The sequence below is a fragment of the Filicampus tigris genome, chromosome 16 (genome assembly GCF_054856515.1).
Source record: "Filicampus tigris isolate MCC_2025a chromosome 16, RoL_Ftig_1.0, whole genome shotgun sequence".
In the NCBI taxonomy this organism is placed as follows: domain Eukaryota; kingdom Metazoa; phylum Chordata; class Actinopteri; order Syngnathiformes; family Syngnathidae; genus Filicampus; species Filicampus tigris.
In genome coordinates, this window is record NC_141232.1 from 5,997,536 (window position 1) to 6,013,037 (window position 15,502).

Here is a 15,502-nt window from a genome sequence, read left to right on the forward strand (position 1 = left end):
GTCTGTGATGGAGCCATTGTGCACTTAGAACCCACTGAGATGAAAAAGTGGACCTTATTCATATAATGTTTCTTTCCCCTTACTTTCTGACTTTCAAGTGTTGGCCAGACGAAATTGAAACACTATGACACAGAACCATCCACATCCCACATGAGTAGGAGTCTGCTGACATGTCAAAAAAATCTTACTTGTACAGTGTAGCAGTTTGAAAAAGTGAAGGTACAAATACAACTCAATTAATATAGAGTATACATGTATCGTAGAAAGATTTTCCTCTCTGCACAATTTTTTTTTTTTTTTTTTAGTAAAATCTGGCGTATATGTTTATTATTACATTTCTTGTGAGTAAATTCAATTCCACCTATATTAGAATATGATCTGTCGGAACAGTTTTTATTTTAAATGGTTAACCATAAATTGAATCAAACCATCCGGAATAGCACGTACTGCTAAATTACATGTTTTGAAAGGATAGGACTTTAAAAAAAAATTTTTTTTTTTAACAAAATAGGCCTACGGTATTTACTTTAGTATCAAACCGGATGTGACGACTTGTAATCAGTTGAAACCAATCTCACCTGGTGGTCGTATGGTATCGATCCTCGAACACGGACGGACATAATTTAGCATTTCTTTCTCTTCTTGTGGCCTGGGATGCTTTTAAAAGCCTTTTTAAAAATTGTGAGAAGAGTTAAGAACTGTCTGTTTTTTGTTTTGCGTGAAGGCTAATAGAATTCATCATGAGAACTGTGGCACAAAAGATGCTAAGGACCTGCAACTTATTGTTCGCAAGGTAAGGAAACACATAAATGCTCATTGTAATGGAGGTATTGTTAATTTAACGAACCTCCTCCCTGACCGAGTATTTGTAAAGGCCGAATTTGGACACAGCTCTTGTATATCTACTTAGAATGGTTGTGTTTTCAGGCAGGCACATAGAGAAAACCTCACAGCACACGTGTTGCACTGTGAAATAATGATTTCGTCGAAATTTGCTAACAAATGTACTTTGTAAAATCTGGGCCTGTTAATTAAACACAAAGCTGATATACTTTCAGCAATTAAAGGAAGACACTCAAGATTACCAGACATCCGATGAATTGTAGGTGCACTCAAGACAGTCAATTTTTACACCTATTAAGAGAAATTGGGTAAAAGCAAAGTCAAATTTCAAAGGGTAACCGTGAACTATTTGAATTCACAATGGGAATTCATTTGACGTGGAACTAGTTCTCTTCCTGGTTTGCTTAAGGTGAGCCCTCAATGAATTAAAGAATGGAAAGTTTGTGTAACTTTCATCTTGAAACAAGCTCAATTGATACCACTTGGCATTTAGATTGTATAATCATAGTGACAGAAATTAAATTAGGACTTGTATTGTAATATAGAGGCTCAATTCTTTCATTTGAAAGATCCAGTTCCTTTTCCGGCCCACTTGTCACATGAACAATGTGAACACTAAGTGGTCTAGGTTTCTCTTCACTTTGCATTGACAGGGCCTAATCACTCATCAGAAAAGGAGAGCATAATAAAAGACCCTAACCTTCTTGTTTCTTGGGTTGCAAAGAGGGGTACATTTCTGGTAAATTTCCATGGGATGGTAAACTGGGGAATTTTGGGGAATATTCCATTTCTGTTGGAATACAATGTATTTAGGATCATTTCATGAAAATGTACCCTCTTTTAATTAAACAAAAACACTGTCTTGTTTCTAATGTCGACATACGGTCACGCAGGAAGACCCCAAACGCCGACACCGAGGCCCACCCATCCAACATCGATAGAGCCGCCCAGATGGAGAACATCCAGCACCTGCACGACACTGAGGCGGCCCGGGAGTATGTGCACCACGTGGAGGCGGTAACCGAGCGCGCCCACCACGGCGGCGGCCGGCTCCTGTCGGGCATCGTCTGCATCAACGTCCTCATCCTGGGCTGCGCGCTAGTCAGCAGCAGCGCCTTCAATAGCGTGGCCGTCACGGCCGTTCACCGCCAGATCTTCCTCATCGTCCTCCTCGCCCTCACCATGCTCTGGATGCTCTTCTACGCCACGGTCACCTCCCGCAAGAACAAAGACCTCATGACTCAGGACAGCCACGCGGGGCCAGTGTGGCTTCGAGGTAAACAGTCCACTGTGTGTTGGGAAGCGTTCACTACTTCCAAATCACCATATAGGGATTTGCATGATTTTGATTTGAACTCATTTCATGACCTAATTGTGATTGTGTATTTTTATTTTTTTTTTAGCTGGACTTGTACTGTTTGGCCTGCTCAGTCTGCTCATGAATATCTTCAAGATGGCCAACTACATCGGCTACCTTCACTGCGACTCTGCCGTCAAAGTGGCCTTCCCTGCCGTGCAAGCGGTGTTCTTATTCGCACAGGTTGTCCTTTTTGAAAATGGCCTACCACTGCCAGTTAGAACGAACTGTAATCCATAACAGGAGACAAAGCCGTTAAACAGCCGCTGGTGTTCTTTAAATGACTTTCATGAAAGAGCAACAAAATGCAGTAATAAAAAAAAAAGCACATTCTTAGCACACCTGCCGGTAGCCTCGACTGTCGTCGTCACTGTACTTCATGGTGGCTAATGCTGTGGCTAGGAACTAGCTGGGCACTAGTACGTTTTTATGCGTTCGCTTCCACGTCACTCAGCAGAACACAAACTGTATATCTTAAATGGGTCGATCGTAAATACGTGGATAAGAGCAGTTAGCATGTTGTTTCTGCTGAATCACGCCAATCACTTTTTTTGTCTTCTGGCTAAAAGGTTTGTGTACCAGGGTTGCGAGCATCTTGACAGTCAAACTTATTTGACCTGTTATTTGATGTGTAAGTTAGTCATTAAGAGAGTACAAACGTTTTAGGTGGAGCGTTTCTACGACTTAAATTGTTTGCTTCTGTGGATACGACAATCACGCATAGCAGAAAAATCCAAGCCACTCTTTTCAGATGCATTGAAGGCATCAACCCAAACATATTTTTTTCAAGATGTTCCCAGCAGGCCCACTAGTTGAAACGCGGCATTCTGTAAATTTTGCGTTTGTGGAATATAAGTTAAGCAGCAAAATGTACTCGTTTTCAGCCATCTCTGGGGACTGCCATTTTGTCTTCTGTCGACTGAAAATGACATCACAACGACCAATCACGGCTGACCTGTTTTGTGACTCTGAGCTGTGATTGGTCGTTGTGATGTCATTTTTAGTCGACAGAAGACAAAATGGCCTCCCCCAGACATGGCTAAAAACGAGTGGGTTAACACTTATTCCACAATATTTATCCGAATGCCCTGTTTCAACTAGTGGGCTTGCATATACATATTCTTTAAAAAAAAAATAAATGTTTGACTTGACTTCCTCGTTTTTTAAAAGGCTTTTTCTTTTATATTAGACTGGTCTGACTGGTTGTTTCTCTCTTTAGACTTACTTCCTGTGGGTCCACGCGAAGGACTGCGTACAGCTCCACACAAATGTGACGCGGTACGAACGCCGCCCTTGCAGAGTTCCCTTCCGAAGTGACCCAGTGCCGAGAGGAGCGACTGGTCATTTGTCGTTCTTCCCCCACCAGGTGCGGCCTCATGCTCATGCTGTCCACTAACCTGGTGGTGTGGATGGCGTCCGTCACCGAGGAGTCAATTCACCAGACGGACGCTCCCCATCTGAATGTCAGCCTCCCGCCCAAGATGTACAGAGGTATGGGAGTTCTTAGATCTTAGCGCTGTCTTTTACGACATAAAGTGGCCCTTACTCAAAGAGATTGCTGTAATCATCAATTTTATTTCAAGCACACTTCAGGACACCGAATAATAAAACAATGGTTAAAAGCACACAGGAGATCAAATAAAATTCTATGTATACATCTGGGTTATAATAGTTTGGGATTTTTCATTATATATAGTTTTTATTTCGTTAAAACTTTTTTTTTGTTTTAATTGGATTTTACAGCTGGTTTGTTTTTATTACCGTACTTTAGATTTTTCAAAATGGTTCCTTTTGGGTGAATTTTATTAGTTTTAGTTTTAACACATTTTTGCCAAATGCTTAAGACTTAAAAGAAAAGAGAAAAATATATATATATTGTGTGATAAAGTAAAGCAAACTACAATTCTCTAACAACTGTTTGACTTTTTTTTTTTTTGGGTACGGACATACAGCAATACCAAAATAAATACTTTTAAAATGAACCCCGAAACTTCACATATGTTAACTGGCAAAGATGAAAACAAGGGACATTTTCACTATAATTATACTTTCTTTTAGTTGGTTTTAGAAATGCATGAAGTTTCAATTTTGAAAAAGCATTTCGTTTTTATTTTATTAACACGTTTTGTTAGTCAATTTTTGCGAACTATTAACTTTGGTATACATTCATACTGTGCATATGTTGCCAGGTTCCACTTAAACAAATCCTCTCGCGCTGTCACTCATAACACTGACATTAAATCGGTTCAACTCTGTTGATAACCAAAACAGCAGCATCCAAACGATCTCATGAATCAATGTAAGAGACTTGCCGCGTGTTGTAAACAGGTTTCCTTGCGCAACACTCAAGACAGTCAGGCATGTTATCCCTCCACAATGTTGTGCGGATCCATGTACAGTATGTCATGCGGCTAGAAGAGGACATGCTGCATCTCTTCTTGTCTCCATGTCAGACAGTTACGACCAAGTGGCCAAGTGCAGCTGCAGTCACTCTGCATGCGGCGCCTTCAAGGAGGCCTTCTACTACTTGTACCCCTTCAACATCGAGTACAGCCTCTTTGCCTCGACCATGGCTTACGTCATGTGGAAAAACGTGGGCCGCCTGGCGGGCGGCCAGGGCCACCGCAGGGCCAGGTTCCGTCCCAAGGAGGTGCTCGCGGGCCCCGCGCTGGGCCTCCTGCTCGTGGTTGTGGGCCTGGTGACCTTCATCGTGTACGAGGTGGAGGTCACCCTCGAGGACGAGGCCGTGCGGCGCAAGGCCCTGCTCGTCCATTTTGTCATGAACATCGTGATCGTGAGCCTCATGTGCGTCTCCACCGCGGCGGGCTGCGTCGTGTACCGGCTGGACCGCCGCGAGCACGTGTCCCAGAAGAACCCCGCCCGCAGTCTGGACGTGCAGTTGCTGGTGGGGGCCTCCATGGGCCAGTTGATCATCAGCTACTTCTCGGCGGTGGCGGCGGTGGCCACGGGTGCTCGGGACCGCCTGGACGCCCTCAACTTGTCGTGGGCCGTCCTCACGATGCTGCAGCTCTGCCTGCAGAACTACTTCATCGTTGAGGGCCTTCACCGAGAGCCCTTCCACGTCATGCGGGAGGACGCCCTGCACACAAACGCGCACGCCCCCCAGGAGTGCGCCGAGGTGAGAGCCGTTCCCGAGAGGCAGAAGTCAAGCTGCAGGCTGATGCCGGCCGTGCGGCCAAACTGGAAGAGGAGAGTGCTGAAGGAAATGTGCGCCTTCCTGATGCTTGCCAACATCATTGTAAGTTCATCTGTGTGATTCATTCATTCCTGGCTCTATCCCTTCAAGTCCTCTGATTTATTTAAAAAAAAAAAAAAAAAAAAGTATGGAACACAATCAGTGCAAATGTGTTAAAATTAAGTTTAAACCATTTCTTTCAGTAATTCTTTTGTGTACCACTAGAGGGCATCCTTGTACCATCGCACTTTGAGAATAACTGATGTAATATACCTTTTATTAACGCTTTTTATTGTTGACCCTCCAGCTGTGGATCATGCCTGCCTTTGGGGCTCGGCCTCAGTTCGACCACACTGTGGAGATCAAGTTTTACAAGTTCACCATGTGGACGGCCGTCGTCAACATCGGACTCCCTTTCGGAATATTCTACCGCATGCACTCGGTGGCCAGTCTCATTGAGGTGTATATCATTTCGTAGTTGTATCCGCATCAGCAGCTGCTTTTTAAAATGTAATAAAATATTTTTTTTAATAAAATTGGAACATGAGTGATGGCAGTTTCTGATGGTGGGGGTTGGTGGGGGGGTGAAGTCAACCCAGAAAGATTCTTTGCAATAAACAAGTTTCCATGGTCCAAGGGCTTATAATCTCAAAATGTTTCAGGCTCATCTCTTTGCTGAAGTTGAGTAATGATTGGTCTTCACCTGCGCAACTGTGAAAAAATGGCTACTCCCCTGAGATGGACCTAAACAAGTGGATTTTACTGCTTAACTCAAATTCCACAACTGTAATCAGAATTAGAGTTGACTTTCTCTTTAAGATGTTTAAGAACAAAAAAAAAAATTGCAATTATAGAAGCTTGGACCATGGAAACTAGTTCCATTTTTTTTTTTCAGTCTACATGTGTTTTATGGCCTTGGAGAAGGTGTTACCACGGCGGATTTTGTTGGGGGCACTCAGTGAGTACGGGGTATCAGTCACCCTACTACGGGCCGTTTGGTCCCTCTACTAATGTCAGCATTGCCGGCAGTAAGTCGGGTTTGTTTCCAGTGAGGCTTGGACTCCACCAAGGCTGCCCTTTGTGACCAATTCTGTTCATAAACTTTATAGACGGAATTTCTAGGGCGCAGCCAAGACGCTGAGGGAATCCAGTTTGGTGGTCCCAGTATTACATCTCTGCTTTTTGTAGATTGTGGTACTGTTGGCTTCAAGCTGCCATTGTAACAAAACACAATATTCTGTGGTTATTGAAATTCAAAAAGGCTATAAAATGGTGAACTCTGCTTCAAAAGGCTAACCGGTTAAGCAGGTTGAACACAGCCTAATTAAATAATTGTGGCCTTGTTCAAGGAAGGGAAACAGTGTCATCTCCTGGACAAAAAGTAAAAATGCCGCTTTGACTTAAGCATGATAGTTTTATGTCTCAAAATATTTAGTTACTGCATTTAGTATTCACGTCACATTTCACATAGCAATGTATATATGTATATATTCAGAATAATTTAAGGAAAATAGTTTTAAACAGGCAACGTTAGAAACATAAACCAGTCTAGTTGTTGATACTGTTACATAAAAAGGTGCAAGTTCACTTTAAAGCATGTCAAGCAGTATGACCTCCCCCCCCGCCCAAAGTCACATGATGTGATGTGTGTGACTGTTTTGTGGCAATTGGCATAGCTGAGAATTCATGTTTGGAATATTTATGAGGTGTCAAACAAGCATCCTAGCTCATTACCAAGCCGCATCCTCAAATTGGAGGCTGATACCCCCACGCCGCAGTGGCAAAAAAAAAAAAAAAAAAAAAAAAAGACCTAATGAGTCCAACTTGACCCGAATTATATTTTTTAGGCTAAAACTAAAACCAGCTGCACAGGTCAGAACAACACGTAACGAGTTGCCTATGGACAATATTGATAACTGATAAGAAATGAGCACTGCATGCGTCGTGAGGATTAATTATGAGGCGACTTCAGCACGATCTGTAGTCCGTCTACATCTTCTGAATCTCAAAGAGGCGCACGTCCGTGTCGTACCAGATGGGAGGGTCCACGTTGCTGGAGAGAGGGGGGGGGGAACAAAATACGGCAATGATAAATCCGTTTCTTATGAAATCACAATACGGCGACCCACCGTTTACGTTCCATTACTCACCGCAAGTAGACCACGCCCCACATGTAGGTGCGAAACCACATGGCCGTGCCAGCGTTGGCCTGATATTTCCGGATGAGGATGGGGTGAGGGACGGGCAGCAGGCCAACTAACGTGCCGTGCTGGAGGAACTTGAGGATCTCCGATTCATCTGTCAGACCCCTGCCGTGAGATCAGTGTGAATGTTTATCGCCGGTGTAAAGACGGACAAAGGCGTCCGATCCACACAAGCGCGTACTTGTCGATGCAGATCTTCTCCACCTGTGGAACCAACACCTGCAGCAGACGCATGATGGTCTGCAAGGGGAGCTTACACTTCCAGGAGAGGACCTGGGGAGGGCAAACATGGGAAAACGGTTAAATGCTTTTGTTTCCAGTTTTATTTAAAAAAAAAAAAAAAAAAAAAGGAGGTAAATCCACTTACCCAGTCTGGTGTGGGAGCCCAAAGTGATGCTGAAGAAGCACTTGACAAGCGTCTTCTCTCCATTTCTGCCTCAGTGTAGAAAACGTCCTGTGAGGAATGAAAAGTTACACGTTCAATTTTCCTTGAGCTCCTGGAGCCAAGTGCCCACCCAGGTCTACTTGGATTGTTGCTCGCAAAGCAGGGCCCTCAGGTGGGACGCTTATTCTCACCCTGCCCTCTGGATCTTTTTTTTTTTTTTTCCTCTTAGCAACAAACACACTAACTTCATTGTCTTTTCCCGAGTTGGATTCAGTGTCGCTGGTCCCGCTTGCTGCGATCTGCTCTGAGTGCTCCATCTTGGGGACGGACACCATGGTACCATCCTCGGACACCTGAGACTTCTCGGTCAGTTTGTCAATGCCTGTATAGAAATACATTCATCAGCTCCTAAAGATCACTCTCTCTTTTTTTTTTTCCGAGTCCTCAAGAGTCCTTGATTCTAAAAGTAAGTTGATCTACCAGGTATGGCGGCCAGGCTGGCCTTCAGGGTGCCAGGTTCAGCGGGCACGGCGGGGCGGGAACCCTCCATGGAGACGGTCTCCTGCGAGCTGGTGCGGGAGATGACGTCGGGCGACTTCCTCTTCCTCTGCAGGGCCTTCTGGATGGTGGCCGGGTCCGACGGAAGGTTAGCCAGCTGGTGGAAGATGTTCCGCTTGCGGATGATGGCGTACACCAGGTTACAGTTCCCTGGAGAGAATAATCATCCATTTATCACGTTGTTGATAAATCACGCCAATAAGCAATGGAGGCAAAATGCGCACACGCGGATCTCCAATCCCCAAAAAAAGTGTAATATGTCACAAAAGCAAATGGCTGTGGTTACATCGGTTTACCCCAAACTCTTTTTGACAACTCCAAGCCATGAGTGATGCAGTGAGAAAAGTGTGTGGATATTAATCTGCATGCAAACTGACACTCGTGGCAAACCGGTTTCTTCTTCAACGAAGCATAACAGCTGTCATTAACAAATGTACTTCACCAAACTATTTTCAGTCATTATTGTCTAAAACACATTCAGACTTTCAATCTTGAGTCGACAATGCAGCACGGTGCCCTCGGAGTGAGGGAAGAGGCAGGGTTTAGATTTGTTCTCAAGCTATTTTCAATACTGGTTAACAATGTGTCAAAGTAACAAACGACAGTCTAATGGTAACGATTTGCGTAATAAAAATATGAATAAAATACGGACACATGTTTCTGACCGACAGGAGCGTCCCTATCCTTTCCATTTTCGGTACGTGGCTTTCAGTGGCAAAAATTTTGAAATCCTGAACTTTGGTGTCGTCACCTTAAAGTGTGACCAAAGCAATTAAAAGGGAGGCTCCCCTTACCATCAAACTGATACTGGATGATATTGTTGAACGCCTCCAGTAGGAAAAAGGCAAGATGGTGGTTCTGTGCGGCAGAGAACAGGAACCAGCTGGTGGAGAAGGCCTCCAGCAGGTGGAGCAGCTTATTGGCCGCTACCATGGACAGACTTTTCAAATACGGCGACACTGAGAAGAAAATAGGGTGGAATTTTGCCAATAAATTTTTATAGGGAGGGCTATAAAATCTATAAGATTGAGGCGAATGAATCACCGTTCACAACAATGGTGAGCAGGCAGTCAAAGAGAGGCTGCAAACGCTGGTGGCCCGTGGTGATAATCTTATGGAAGACCTGCAAAGCAAATACGGCGACAGCTGGTTGGCTCTCGCGGTGAAAAAAGGATCGCCCGGTCTCCATGGCGATGCGCTCGGGCCTCTCACCACGATCAACAGGTCGGCGTGAGTGCCCGTGAACACCGGGATGTCCATGGGCACATGGAGGGCGTAGGGCTTGTTCAGGCGCACGCCGAAGTTCCTCTCGCCGCTCAGCAGCAGCAGGATGAAGACGCCGATGTGCATGAGGCCCACGCGGGCTGCAGACACGCGCGAAAAGCATTTTGCTCGCTTTAAAACACAAGAAAATGCAACTTTGAAATGCTGGGACAGCCGAAGCTAGTCACCATTTTGGTTCAAATCATGGGCAGGATTTTCTTAGAAATTGTTGGTATTCAAATTGTATCATCTTTAACCACAGCTAACCCGGTAACCCATTTCTTGGCATCTTTAACTCATCTGTATGGTAATTTTTTTTTTTTACCCCTTGTTGGATTAAAATCTTGACTCAACGTGGCGAGCCAAATCCTCAACCCACTGAGCTAGGTTCACATTGGCTTAGCTAGCGCGATAAGTGTTCGTCTTGTCTTCTTTTTAAAATTGGGTTCAAGTTTCTAAGGTTAAGGTGCTGGCTCAACTATTTTACCCAATTTGGGTCACTTTTAAGCTAGCAGTTTTGAGAGTGTGTATTTTTGCCTTCATTGAGTCAAGTGTAGAGGTTGAACCCTTTCTGTATTTTTTCAGGTACAAAACACACACACACACACACGAGAAGACTTACACTGGTCAGCTCTGGCGTCATTAAGGTAGTAGAGGATTGGAACCAGAATATCCAGTACATCGCTACTCTTGAGGACGAAAAAGAGGAATTTCTGGTACGGGAAAACAAAACGGGTTGACTTTTCATTTTGCTTTGAAATATCGCGCTATATAAGCATATTGAGCTTTATTTAGACTTTTACAAATGCTACTATTGTAACCGTAAATTACCTTATTGAAGTCGCAGAGCTTCCAGAAGAGCACCAGGAGCTCCTGGTGGAACTGGATCTTTTTGGTGGAATTGGGCAGGTACGTTTGCGTCAAAGGGTTGGTGAGGAGACGAGCCAACCCTTTCAGTACAAAATCAAAATCCTGGATGGAACACAAACGGAACCTTCAGGGACGAGATCCTCATGTAACCTCACCGACGTTATCCGGGCCGTACCTCCTCTCGGTGAATCCTCGACAAATAATTCACAAACAGGTTTTCGGGGCCGGTGGACTGCTGCGTACAGAGAGGGAATAAAGATTCAAGCCAATCATCGCCACTCAAATAGTCCGCGGTGGTTTTTGTTGGCAAACCTCGTGTTCCTCCACGCTGGACGGAGACGACGGGCAGTGGGAAGGCCCCCCGTCGTGCTCCAGGGTCACAATGAGGATCTGCACGGCCTGCTCCACCAGCTGCTCCCGGTAGTCGGCGAAGAGCAGGTGGTTGTACGGGATGCCGTAGCCCACCGGGTCGTAAGCGCTCACGACGTTGAGCAGCGAGGTGAACAGCGGCAAAGCATGCCTGCGGAGGGGGGGGGGGGGAGAAACAACACAATCAATCCCAGTTTAACATCAACAATATAGTGAACCCCCTGCACATTCCCAGATTTCTTAATAAATAACTTTCCTTATTTGCTGAACAACTCTCTTTTTGTGTTGTAGCCATGTCTAATATAAAAATATTGCTGTGAGCATCTCGGTTCCAACCATGTTGAAGTTAGGGGAGGAGTTTCATTTAGTCAGGCCGTAGCCTTGTCTAATAGAGAAAAGCCCTCTGCTGCCATCTTGCATTTCTCGGTAATTACAAACCTTTTTGGCTGGCCGTACTTTATAAACAAACAGCAATGACATTATTAAATACACATCAATTTTTTTTTCCCCCCCCCATGTTTATGTCATGTTGTCAGATTATTGTAGAGACGCTTTCTACAAGTGCAACATGATAGTAGCTGGATTAAGTCATGCCACTGAAGGCCCACCACTTGCATATGAGGACGAGTGCGCGCGCACGCGCACCACCTGTCGGCTTACCGATTCTCGGTGGAGCAGAAGAAGGTCACCCAGGGGTTGAGGATGCGGTTGTCGGTGGAGGCTGGCAGATACATGACCTCGGAGAAGCAGGTGAGCAGCAACCTCAGAAGCTCCGTGCTGACCGGCATCAAATCCAAACAACGACACGAATAAGTCAAAAGGGGCGGCCGACAAAAGGCGAGAACAAGCAGAAGTCGGGCTGACCGATTCAAATCATGGATGTAGTTGAGGGGGGGGGACTGCGCAAAGCCCACTCCCGCTTCCCAGATGTATTCACAGCTGTCTATGGATTGCATGTTCTCTACGGAGTCCTGCAATACACACACACACACACGAGCCAAAAACGCTATACAGCATGGAATCGCTCAATATATGGTTTGTTTCTTGCTCTGGGAAAAATGTAAAGACGAAAAAAAAAAAAAAAAATACTCAATTAAGCAATCAATAAAACACTGGACATTTGGAGGTTATTTTGTCAGCAGTTTATAGAATAAAACAAAAATGTTCATTTTACTGAAACTGAGAATCCGACCAATTTTTCGTATTTTTCATGAGGTGTATACTGTTTGCCGTATATAGTACATAACCATCTGCTATCCCTTTTAAGTGTGAGTATTTTTAAATTCCTCTTTTATTTACCTAAGGTTACACAAAATACATTTCAAATGACATTGTGTCGGGGCGCGCCATTTCTGCAATCAGCAGCGGACGCTCTGACGAGAACGAGATGTTTGAGCCTTATTTAAGATCATTTTCTTGATTTTAAAGAAGACACTATTAAGCAGAATAACCACAGACTTGACCTGCTAACCAAAGTAAGACGTGGAAATTTCTCGTTTTCACCATCTTGCTTCGGTTTTGTGATTTTAACTACCGTCGTTTGTCATTTAACTCTTTTGGTTCCTCTTGTTTTTAGACATTATTTCTTTGCCTCTGTAAAGTACTGTTGAATTGCCTTGTGTATGTCTGGTGCTGTACATGATTTGGAGAATATTGACTATTTTGAATTGAAATATTCTATCCAGCCCATCAAAGTATGACTTGCAGGTGCTGAGCTTTGTGTCAGTTAAGCATTCATTTTCCACTCAGACAATCACACAAGAGGAAACGATGACTATTAATTGCACGGGAGGCGCGGAGCTAAAACTCATTGAGTCAGACCGACGACATTCCTTTTGGCCCAGAAGCCAAAAAAGCACCCTTCCTGTTATGTCTGACAGTGTCATCACACTCTGTTTTGATTTTTCAAACCAACTCGGGCGACAGGTTTAGTGGGGTGGATTTGCAGCAGGAAGGCGGAAACGTTGAGGACAAATAAAAATACACCCGGTGAAATGTGTTCACGATCAACGCAAGCGAGTAGAGACGGAGGACTTACTGGGCCTCTTCTGTGGCTGTGCACGGTGAAATCGGGACAGAAAAGCAAGTCGGCGATGGCGAGGAGGAGCGACTCGGCCAGGGGTCGAGCGCCTTCGTCGTCGTCCAGCTCCTCTGCCTACAAAAAAACAAAAAAACAAAAAACAGCTAGACTAGTCGTTCTCAAACTTCATACCTAACTAGTGCCACCATCTTTTTCCTTACAACAGAATTGTGTTTGTGTGATCATATGAGCGCGTATGCGTGAGTCCGTGTCTTCTGTCCCAGCCGGCACGCCAACGCGTCGTCTCGTTGCCATGGAGACAACCTCGGCTGGCTCCCAGGAGCGAGCAATTAAAAATGCCACGTTGTAGTATCACATGAGCTTTCATAACAAAAATGTACAATTTTGGGTCTGACGCGACAAGTCAAACCGCAAAAGCCCACGAGCGCCATTTAGACAAAAAAAAAAAAAAAAAAAAAGAGCCACGCCTACTAGGGTCATCTACATGAAAGCCAATCATGAACTCACGCTAACTGTTTTTTTTTTTTTTTTTCCACAATTATCCAGTTCTATCACCACCATGAAACAAAAGTGTGTGGCGGGCCTTAGAATGTGAAAATTAAGAAATATCATCATAAAGTGACAATATCAGTCCCACGGCTGGAATGCGGACGGCTGGAAGTATATCCTCACATGAAAACTTGTGGGGTTTTTTTCCACTCACCCCGGCCCGGCCAGCACCGGGCACGGTGGACCAAAAGAAACCCCTCCAGTCCTGGTCCTCAAAGATGTAGGGGAGGATGCGGGTCAGGATGCGAGTGCAGTTCAGGACCACCTGCTTCTCCCTCTCGCTGGGGCAGCCCGAGTCGGCGCCCTGCACTAGTTTCTCCACAGCCTGAGAGCCATAAAACAAACTGTACGTGTCATCTATTACTTATTTTCAACTGCACTTCATTTAATACAAATCCTTTTCTCCGTATACAGTTACTCAACTACCAAGCGTCTCTTATTTGGGGGTAGGTAGTAGTAGACTATCGTACTTTGGACCCCTCATTTTCATTTTCTGTAATAAGTCTCGATGTATATTTACCATTTTCCCTAGGTAGTGGCCTCTGCTATTGAATAGACATCACAGCATGAGCGTTAATGCTATATTTTTGTTTTATCTTTAAACATCGTACCCCTTAGAAGTCCTGGAACTCAAAGCACAGTAAATAAATGCCTGTGGCCACTTAATGAGCAAATCACTCCTGTGTAGAATCAAGTGTGTTTTTGTTGGGGGCGACCTCAGGGCGGCAGCCAGGAAGTGGAAAAGAAAGCAGGAGGAGGGATGTGACTCACTTCTTTCCACATCTGAGAGCGTGACATTGTTCGGAAGCTTTGGTCCGTGATGCAGTTTCCCAGAGTCCAGCAAAGCCAGCAATCTGCAAGTTATGTTTACCTTATAGCACAGGGTGGCTAAATTGGAGGGGGACTCCTCTCGTAGAGCCCTGATCTCTGCAGCTGGAACCAGTGCGAAGACATCCTGGACTGTGGTGGTGCTGTCCGCCCAGAACTGGTCCCAGAAGGCATCATCTGTGGCTTCCACTGGCTGCAAAACAGCATTAGGAATTGTTGAACAGAAATGTAGGAATTAGTGCGGCATGGCAGTACATTTGCATCATTGTGTGTCTATCGTGTAGCCTGGCCAGTGAGTGATGACGACAATGTAAACACCATGCACCTGCCGCATCCATGTCAACACCATGCAGCTTTGATTTGACCAGGCCATTGTTTTGTCAAAACAGGTTGCATGACAGCGTGAGATTATCACCATGCTGTTAAACGTGACGTAGTTTCCATTTCGGTGAGTGCTATCTCTCAATCGAAGAAAACGCAAATTTCTTATTTTCCATGGTTAAATGGAAAAAGGGGACAGTGTGTTGTTAACGCGTTGTCTGATTATTATGTGTTCGTCGCTTACATTCGCAACAATAGCGTCTAACCTGCGTTTTGGTTGTCAGCTGAATCACTGCTTTCCTGAAGTTCAGTTTTGAGTCGGTACTGCCCATTGTCGATTTTCTATCTTAAAATGGATGATAATAATAAGAGTGGCGCCGATGCCGCTGAGAATTCTTGTTAATCACCCCTCCGTCCTTTGCCTTGAGTCATAGGAGAAAGGGGTGGGATTCTGTTTTCTTGTATATTCACGCCATTGGCTGGTCACTTCCGGGTTTGGAATGACGCCATAAAGAGATTTGTTTTGAGATTTGCACTCATTCCTTATAAATGTTACGGCAGTAATTTCAATTTAAACTGATTCAAAACGCACTTTTAAGATGAATTGTTTATGTATAATTAATAAAATTAGCAGAAGCGCGACGGCTGCGTTTCACGCGGATGTGTTTGTAAACAGCGACATCTTTTGGATATATTTTACTGCGTCACCCCTCAACTG

General features: G+C 44.6%; 2 protein-coding genes across 2 annotated transcripts; one reads left to right on the plus strand and one right to left on the minus strand.

Moving 5' to 3' along the window:
• The first annotated feature begins 539 nt into the window (after window positions 1-539).
• LOC147134344 (proton channel OTOP2-like) lies at window positions 540-5,943 on the plus strand. Its single transcript, XM_086055235.1, has 7 exons — window positions 540-793; window positions 1,737-2,119; window positions 2,247-2,383; window positions 3,420-3,478; window positions 3,567-3,691; window positions 4,654-5,459; window positions 5,704-5,943. The coding sequence occupies exons 1-7, from the start codon at window positions 741-743 to the stop codon at window positions 5,872-5,874; spliced, it is 1,734 nt and encodes a 577-aa protein (XP_085911361.1). The 5' UTR covers window positions 540-740; the 3' UTR covers window positions 5,875-5,943.
• An 847-nt stretch (window positions 5,944-6,790) lies between these two features.
• hid1a (HID1 domain containing a) lies at window positions 6,791-15,226 on the minus strand. The gene is made up of 19 exons (XM_086054610.1): window positions 15,051-15,226; window positions 14,507-14,656; window positions 13,790-13,960; window positions 13,084-13,200; window positions 11,910-12,016; window positions 11,706-11,822; window positions 10,989-11,196; window positions 10,852-10,911; window positions 10,638-10,778; window positions 10,429-10,519; window positions 9,756-9,907; window positions 9,588-9,666; window positions 9,338-9,502; window positions 8,466-8,693; window positions 8,231-8,367; window positions 7,968-8,054; window positions 7,782-7,873; window positions 7,547-7,705; window positions 6,791-7,449 (listed from the first exon to the last, which is right to left on the minus strand). Exons 1-19 carry the CDS (start codon window positions 15,114-15,116, stop codon window positions 7,386-7,388), a joined length of 2,391 nt encoding a protein of 796 aa, XP_085910736.1. The 5' UTR covers window positions 15,117-15,226; the 3' UTR covers window positions 6,791-7,385.
• Window positions 15,227-15,502: the final 276 nt, after the last annotated feature.

What these genes read in the sequence shown, in the direction of transcription:
- hid1a (XM_086054610.1), bottom strand. Translation starts at nt 15,116, where the DNA reads ATGGGCAGTACCGACTCAAAACTGAACTTCAGGAAAGCAGTGATTCAG. An exon ending in ACAGCCACAGAAGAGGCCCA is followed by an intron (nt 12,017 to 13,083) that starts GTAAGTCCTCCG and finishes TGTGTATTGCAG; the next exon opens with GACTCCGTAGAGAACATGCA. An exon ending in CATCCAGTATCAGTTTGATG is followed by an intron (nt 8,694 to 9,337) that starts GTAAGGGGAGCC and finishes TATTCTCTCCAG; the next exon opens with GGAACTGTAACCTGGTGTAC.
- LOC147134344 (XM_086055235.1), top strand. Translation starts at nt 741, where the DNA reads ATGAGAACTGTGGCACAAAAGATGCTAAGGACCTGCAACTTATTGTTC. An exon ending in TGCAACTTATTGTTCGCAAG is followed by an intron (nt 794 to 1,736) that starts GTAAGGAAACAC and finishes ACGGTCACGCAG; the next exon opens with GAAGACCCCAAACGCCGACA. An exon ending in TGATGCTTGCCAACATCATT is followed by an intron (nt 5,460 to 5,703) that starts GTAAGTTCATCT and finishes TTGACCCTCCAG; the next exon opens with CTGTGGATCATGCCTGCCTT.